Source organism: Podarcis tiliguerta, assembly GCF_965153285.1.
Source record: "Podarcis tiliguerta genome assembly, chromosome: 9".
Classification (NCBI taxonomy): Eukaryota; Metazoa; Chordata; class Lepidosauria; order Squamata; family Lacertidae; genus Podarcis; species Podarcis tiliguerta.
Genome location: NC_139542.1, coordinates 55,657,715 through 55,665,815, shown reverse-complemented (window position 1 = coordinate 55,665,815; position 8,101 = coordinate 55,657,715). Strand labels below are relative to the sequence as shown.

The window sequence follows — 8,101 nt, the reverse complement described above, 5'->3', positions numbered from 1 at the left end:
AGACCAAACAGTGTTTTAGGGTTACCATCTTTCAAAAGAGTAAAACCAACCCCAAAGCTGTCAAGCTTTTTTTTCTTTTTTAGACGAAACCCACAGTTGTCAATCTTCTTTTTCTTTTTACAAAAAAAAAAAGGACTTTCGGATGATGGCCATGCCCATTCCATGCAGATGCGTGGCTGCCCTGATACTGCACCTGTTGAATTCCCACTGCCCTACCTACTGCATTTTAGGGTTGCCATCTTTCAAAAAAGTAAAACCAACCCCAAAGTTGTCGGAAGTCCTTTTTTTGTAAAGAGAAAAAAAGATTGACAGCTTTGGGGTTGGTTTTGTCCTGGACCCTTGACAAGTCCATCGAAAAATCCGGTTTTGTTGAGGCAGGGGGTTCATCACACATCCATCACACGCTCGATCAATCTGATAAGGTGAGGGTGTGTGTAATTTTCATCCCCATCATGGATTTGGCATGGACAGAAAAGTTTAAACTGGCACATTGAATTGGGATCGAAGATTCCTGGCCCCTGCTCTAACTCAAGAGTTATTCCATGACTGGAAGATCATTTCTGTATGCAGGATGACACTTCTGCATCCAACCCACTACTTTGGTCCTGTGGAAAAAAGGAAGTTTTACACTTAATAAACTGCAGCAATGAAGTAAAAGAAATGATTCAATACCGCTTATCTCCTTAAATCTTTTAACACCTGTCTGTTCACAGAGCGTCATATCCACACCTACGTACAAGTCAAACTTTATTTAAAACTACATTTTAAAATTGCTAAAATCACAATAAAATTTCTTTTAAAAAAGACAAGACAGAAACGAACTGTGCAGCCAGACTGAAAACTCAGTTTTAGCTGTTTAGACTTTATGAGGGGCGGAGTTAGCATGCCTATTCTAAAAGGCAATGTGTGAAAAACTAATTTACATTTTTTGTACAGATTAGAACACATGAAGTTTAGTAGCAATTTTCTAGATGCAACTGCAGATGAAATAGGCCAAGAAAGAGCCATGGATGTCATTTTCATGCACTTTGGGCTCCTGTAGTCTCTGTAAAAAGAGAAAACACTGATCATTGTTCAGAAACAATAAAATAATACATTTTTAAAAAATAAATGTTTGGTCAGGGCTTCCCTCAGCACTTTGCAGACTATAGTCAGTACAGATATATGACCAATTTAGTGAGTGTCCCAGATGCACTTTATAATATGCTTCTGCTCACCCTTTCCCATTCATCTGAGAAGACCTCTATTTAACCACATTTAGCCTGCTGAAATTAGTGGGGCAGCACCTGTAGCATTCTGGACCCCACAATAAAATTGCAGAACAGAAGAAAGGGACCAGAGAGGGTGCTGTCCAACTCTCACCTATACAGGATCAGAGCAAGCTAAATTAGCATAATGGATACAAATATCTCCCCATGCCTCAACTAATAGTCAAAATGTCACAAGTTTGAACATAAAGTGAACTGCTGAATCTTGATCCCTCCTTTTCCAAGCCTACTTGAATCCACTTGAACCTACTACTTGAACTCACATCACGTTTTATGCAACAGCACTTGAGTGAATTACGACTAGCAAGCTTAAGGTAAATAAAAGGAGTTGAGCCATGCAAGGATAGACAAGCATGTGGAAGGAAGCTGAAGATTCTCACCAGGTTCCTTCAGCATTTGAGGATCTCCTACTAATTCTTCACCATGACTTTCTGCACCAGAGAGTATTTCTTCAGTGATACTGTTGGACTGAGCCTCTGCCACCATTTTTTTCATTAACTCTTCCTGGAAACAGATTAACGCGTTAATTTTCAAAAATTACTGTTCATTGCTCACTTCCTGTGAGTGATACATTAAATAAAATCTTTGTTTTGTACACCTCTCAATAAGATGAATTTCAAGCAACGTACCTCTGAGTAGGCTGCAAGTTTAAGGGGCAGGTTTTCAACTTTTACAAAGTCATCTTCATCTGATTTCTGACTGACGTTTCCAGAGCCAGTTTCCTGTTGGCAGAATATTTTAAACTGTCTTGTAATTTGGATTTCCATGAAAATTTTAAAACCACACCAATCAAGGTCCTAGTTTTTGATTTTTTAAAGGTGGGAACACCTGCTCTTTTGAGTGCAGGAACTGGTCTGAGCCATAGCTGTCAACGTTTTCCTTTTTTTAACGGGAAATTCCCTTATTCCGAATAGGATTCCTCGCAAGAAAAGGGGAAAGTTGACAGCTATGGTCTGAGCAAAAGGGCTTAGGTGGGCACTATGGAGCCAACCTCTATTTCCCTATGGGAATTGGGGGGGGGGGGGAATTATGTGGACCCTCCTTCTTGCCTCCATGTTCTGAGCAGCAAGAACAGATGCTAAAAACAAAATGGCAGGGTGGAAAAGGTTTCAGCTTTTACAATGCTTTTTAGGCAAAACTGCATTCCAAAGCAATTTAGAGCCATGCACAAATGCATCTGTAAAATCTATTACAGCTTTTGAACTATCCCGTCTTGCCTACTAAGCAACACACCTTTGTGAAGCTCCAAAGACTGAGCACTCTCTGATCCACTTTGTTACACAAGTTAAATAAGCTTATATTGTAAAGAAATGACAAAACGGCACCTGATGTCGAGTAATACATACATATTCATTCACTAATACAGGAGACTCTGTATCGGGACTGCCAACCACAGAGCTTTCCGGAGTTCCTGATGAAGATTTGGTTTCCCCATGTAGTGTGTCCAACGCCTGGCTTTCATTGACTGCTAATGAAGAGTCTGGCTCTTCAGATGTTAATGCAGCACTGGCATTAAGATCTTCGGCACCTCTTGCAGCTGAAGGTTGCTGATCTTCTAATACATTCAGATACTGAGGCACAGCAGCAGGTAAATCCTGGTCACCTAAAAGCAAACACACACAACTTTTTACTGCATCTTCTCTTCTCCCTCCCCTTCCAATTTAGTGATTCAACCCCTCTTGTTGTTTTAAAGGAGCTGAACCTAGCTTAGATCGTGTGAACATTACTCAAGTTTCTCCCAAGGCAGGAATGCTACATCTTACAAGCACTGAGACTCCAGACATCTGCCCAGAATATGTAATCGCCTTTGCTGTCTGTTATCCTTTATCTTCATCAGCACAAACTATTCATTAAGTTAGAACTTCTGAAGAGAAGCAGGTTTTATATCTGTTGCAACAGCACTTGAGTGAAATATTATTAGTCAGCTTAAGAAAAAGCATTCCTTTTAATTATTTCACCTGTGAACTTCAGGCTCATCCTATCTTGGCAACGGCGGAATAGATCTTACAACATAGTATAGTTATGAACATGGCCACAGTAGTTTGAAATGTTCTCATTCCCCACATTTCTTTCTTCAAAAATTGCAGATAAATCAGTTTCTCTTAAAAATCATTTTACCGTTATCAGTTCCAGATTTGTCCTCAGTAGGCAACATCTGGCAACCTTTTGGACTCTCCGGTTTGGGTTGCAAAACCTGTGAGGAAATGATGTTTAAGCTGATCAAGACGGTAAAAGTCTGAGGGTTTAAATATTTATAAGCACATAAAGCTCCAGGGTTTTCTGCAATGACTTGTGTTGGCAAGTTAAATTATCCAGTCAATAGGAATACCATTTCTTGCACTTTGAAATCTAGAATTTTTTGAAATTAAATTGTTTCCCACTACATCCTGCTGAATAAACACTGAAATATTTATTCATTAACATCCTCAACACATTCTATTTTGATTTTTTATATACGGCTTTGATTAATTAATAAAGCCACCACCTTCTTCCCCATCTTTAGCTGATTTGGATCTCCAAGTCTCCCACCTTTAGACAAATGTACAAGTTTTGTGAATTTTTATCCAGTTAAGCAGGTTAATAAATCTTTCCATTATACAATAGACTGTTCAAATGGATTTTAACAACTATGTCATGAGCCAAGTTTTCCAAATGATATTCAGCAAATATAGGTCACTGAGGATATCAGAATAATGATACTGAAAGTAAGGAAAACTGATCAATCCCAACTTAGCTCTTTATAAAACAAAACACCCCACAAGTTGGTATTTTGAAGAAATACATCATTGAAATTCACTGTGCTTCGTCAATCACAATACCTGCTCTTGTTCATTTTCAGCTGTAGTTTCATTGTTTGCTTGGAGGGAAGTCTGGACATCCACAGGTCCTTCTTCAAATTCATCTATTTCTTCATCTTCGTTTTCATCTTCCCCACTTCCATAATTAGTTAAAGCCTGGGTTTCTGCTTTAGACAAGCCTAAAGTTAAGTGAAATTAAGTTTTGAAACATATAGCAAAATGCTGTATGTGGGCATGCCTAGTGATATTTTGGAGGATTTCTCTTTTGAATAAAAAGCGCTCCATGCGCTCCAAACTTGGGCCGGTGTCTTCAGCGCTGATCATGTGGCAGGCTGGAGGGCGCATGCCCATACGCTATTTCCGGCGCACTTCTGGGTTGGAGGAGCACTGGAAATAGCTTGTGCGCATGTGCACGGGCCTCCTCCGACCTGGATGTGCACCGGAAATAACGCTTGCGCACAAGCTATTTCCAGTGCTCCTCCGACCCAGAAGTGGGCAGCCGTGCAGCACAGCACTGGTAAGAGTGGGCGGCGGGGGTTGCTGCGGGCCGGATAAACAAGTCCTTCAGGCCTTACCTGGCCTGCGAGCCTTAGTTTGGGGACCCCTGGTCTGGCTAGTTTCAAAATAACTTTAGTGCACAGAACCAGTTCTGTGGGTCTTTGGATTCTGGTCATCTTTTCTGCACCTCTTACCGCTAGAGGCCACACTGACCTAAACCAACACAAAATCAGTCATGCTGAAGTCTACTGATTTCAATGGACTTAAGCAAGCTTAGCTCTGTGTTGGATTTAGGCTGCTGCGATAATTATAATAGAAAATACTTTTAGATGTGAAAAACTGAGAATGTGAGGCATGTTGTGCACTGTAGATGGGACATTTAACAGCAGTCCAATGTGTGTTTCCTCTGAAATAAATCCTACTATATTCAGTGCGGCTTACTTCTAACGTAAGCATCCACAGGAACCAAGCCAGTCATCCAAATGCCATCGAGGACCACAAAAGAAAAGGGAACCCATCTGAGGCTCTTTCTAATTAGTCCAAGCTGTTTTTAAAACTGATGAGCACCTTGCTTTTCTTTCCATAGGGAGATACAGAAGTAAAAGGCTGCTGTTGACATCATTCCTTGTAATCCTTTTATTCTGGCCTGCAACAGCCCCTCTTCCTTTTTTTCTCTGTCCCATCCACCTCTGCCTACAGCAACAACAGTGCGTAACTCCTGTTCTGCTCTCTTTCCTGACACACTCCAAAACGGGTCAAGGGAGAGAAATTCTTCTTCAGAGAGATGCATTCTGGGTGAGGTGGCCGAGAGGCTGTCTATACTACCACCATGCCACTTCTTTGTCTTGGGGTTGGGAGTTTTGCAACTTAATATTTTGGGTTCTGCTGCATTGGAGCAAAAACAGCACAGATGGTCTTCTAGCCACCTCCTGTAAATGCACTGCTGGGAGGAAAAACTCCCCTTCAGCTTTCTTAGAGCAAGGCAAAGCGGTGGCAGTGCAGAGCGCTCAGAAGTCTTGCTGTCGCCCACGTGAAGCTGCTACATGCCTTGGCCTGCAGAAATACCAGACAGCAGGAGACCCTGGGAGGTGGAGATCCAATTTTCCAGAAACACACAGCCTTACCTGCTTCCTGAGGCTACTGTCTCAGTTTGACTCACGAATAGGCCAGTCCAATAAGGAAATTTTTTATCTGAAGACATGTTGCATTGGAAGACATACATCTGGTGATTTTGCCAACCTGGTACTTTTCAAATGTTTGGGACTACAACTCTCATCAGTCCCATGCAGCTCAGATGGGAGTTTTCCCCAAACATTTGGAGGGTGATGGGTTGGTAATGGCTGATATAAAGCTACAACACTGTTGTGTGAAGCTGCTTATCAAAGAAATGAATGCTGCTTACTTATGGATACTGGACAATTTTCACTCTCTTCTTCTTCCTGGTCAGAAGCATCTGATCTTGTACTTCTTGGGACTTCCCTGTTGTTGAATATTGCAGGTTCATGAGCTTGCTTAATAGTTTCAGTTTCATCTTTGTCCTAGACATAAAGAAAGTGAATCTTATCTGGAATGTCAAAGTTACAGCTTTCATATTTAATTTACAGTAGACATAAATATGTGCACATCTCATATTGTTTACTGGACAGAGTAATGCTACAACAGAATTTTACAAGTCAAAAACACCACTAAGACTAAGGAGAAGAAACCTGGACAAATAGATGTTTTGTGAACTCAAACACCTAAACTGTTTTCTTTTGGAAGAGGTTGTGCAGCAACCTCATGCCCTGTTTGTGAGCTTCCAAGGAGGCACTATGTGGGCTGCTAATGTTTAGAACCAATTTTCTTGCTGCTCCATGCCATTGAAAAGGAAAATAAACACGGGACCCAAACGTCATTTTCTGTTCATTGCGTATTATACACTGAGTGGGTCAATGCCTTAGGGGACACTATCAGTGATAGACAGTAAGTTGGACTGACAGAACTCTGCCAATTCACCACTGACTCTACATCCCCCAGACCCCACAAATCTGCTACAAACCTTCTGCTACAGCACAAGAGGTGGTGTTGGGGGGCAGCAGGGGAGGGGGGAGTAGAAAAAATTATAGCTACAGCCCTTCCACAGAGTAGACCCTCTGCTGGATCAATCCAATCCAAAGGACACTCCCAACTTTTCAAAGGTAGAGGGAGATATTTAATTTCCCTCTGCAGTCCCCAGTGGCAGGCTTCCATAGTGTTTCCCAACGTTCTTGAGCAGATTTTTGGAGGGGACCACCACAGAGAAAAAGGAATCAGTGGAAAGTCAAACACCCCTTTTCCCACCAGCTGGAATATCCTTTGAGTGGAATTCTGCTCACGGAAAGTTAGGAGCATAATTTTTGCTGAATAATTCCTCCAACGATCTTGCTTCTCGCTATTTGAGTGAAATGAAGGTGGCTAGAAAAATGATTTTTCAACAAATGATTAATATTGTATTTAGAAGGAGATTTGAAGGAGGCCTTTCCCTTCCCAATTGTTTTAAAGAACGTCTTACTTTGTCTTCATCTATATCTTCATTGGATGAACAAGCTCCTCCTTCCAGTGCTCTTTTTGCCTAGACAGCAAAGAATGGAAAGTTTTTTATTTTCTGTTCAAAATCAAACAAAACAAGCAACCAGCTAGTCAAGAAAGAGATTAAATTAAGTCTAAGGAAACCAGTTTGGTTACTAGCAATGAAAGTGGCTGTTGCTTCTTTGTCCCAGTATACTTCGATGTAGGGCTTCCTGAACATAGGTCTCCAATTGTTTTTGGACTACAATTCCCATAATCCCTGACCAATGGTCCTGCTAGCTAGGGATTATGGAAGTTGTAGTTCAACAACAGCTGGAGACCCAAGTTTGGGAAACTCTGCTTGATGCATCCGACCAGCTTTTGCACTTGGAATGAATTAACCTAATCTGCAAAGGCTATTCCAAATAAAAGATTACAACATACAGCAGATAGGTCTTCTCCTATGCAGTCTACCAAGAAAGCCTTCCTCTTTCTTACGCCCCACTTTTGGGCTTGATTTAACTTCTGAGCCCAAGCACAAGGATTCGCTGAACTCACAGATCCAGGATTTTCAGTAGGTTCTAAATAAAGTGTTATGATTGTTCCTATTTGGGTTTTAGCAATGCTGTGACATTGCAAACAATTAAAATTGTGCAGCTCTATCAAAGTGGATAATTTAAATATGGGTTTTTAATCAGAATGGAAGAGAATCCAAGTTCTTTATGGGTTTGTACTTGCACTAAGTAAATATAATCCTGGTAATTTATTGTGTAGTTATGCAAGTTAAAGTTACGCTGACGATTCTTTTAACTTCTAATGTGAGGTTCAATTCACATTTTGATGTGAATAATTTGCAGGGCTTTTGGTAGCTAGGCCTTCAGACAATAAGCTCAGTCACCCTGCTTGGCACCAGACACTTCACAGCTCCAAGGAGAGACAATGTTCCTTTGTGTTATGCCCAACACAAGTAGTCTTATAAATCACAACCAAGTTTGAAGATAAAGGGATCAA

At 41.0% G+C, this 8,101-nt stretch overlaps 1 protein-coding gene across 50 annotated transcripts in view; it reads right to left on the bottom strand.

Moving 5' to 3' along the window:
• Positions 1–734: 734 nt before the first annotated feature.
• The window catches only part of PCM1 (pericentriolar material 1), a 46,801-nt gene continuing 39,434 nt past the window's right edge, over positions 735–8,101 (bottom strand). For 35 of the 50 annotated variants that reach the window (XM_083457784.1, XM_083457772.1, XM_083457821.1 and 32 more), the window contains 8 exons: positions 7,095–7,154; positions 5,967–6,102; positions 4,088–4,245; positions 3,387–3,462; positions 2,615–2,871; positions 1,898–1,990; positions 1,649–1,772; positions 735–1,045 (listed from right to left, as the gene is read on the bottom strand). In XM_083457784.1, the coding sequence (XP_083313910.1) occupies positions 1,020–1,045; positions 1,649–1,772; positions 1,898–1,990; positions 2,615–2,871; positions 3,387–3,462; positions 4,088–4,245; positions 5,967–6,102; positions 7,095–7,154 (930 nt within the window). In that variant the 3' untranslated portion in view covers positions 735–1,019. The remainder of the gene's footprint in view (positions 1,046–1,648; positions 1,773–1,897; positions 1,991–2,614; positions 2,872–3,386; positions 3,463–4,087; positions 4,246–5,966; positions 6,103–7,094; positions 7,155–8,101) is intronic. The other 15 variants (XM_083457819.1, XM_083457777.1, XM_083457820.1 and 12 more) reach the window with 1 other exon arrangement.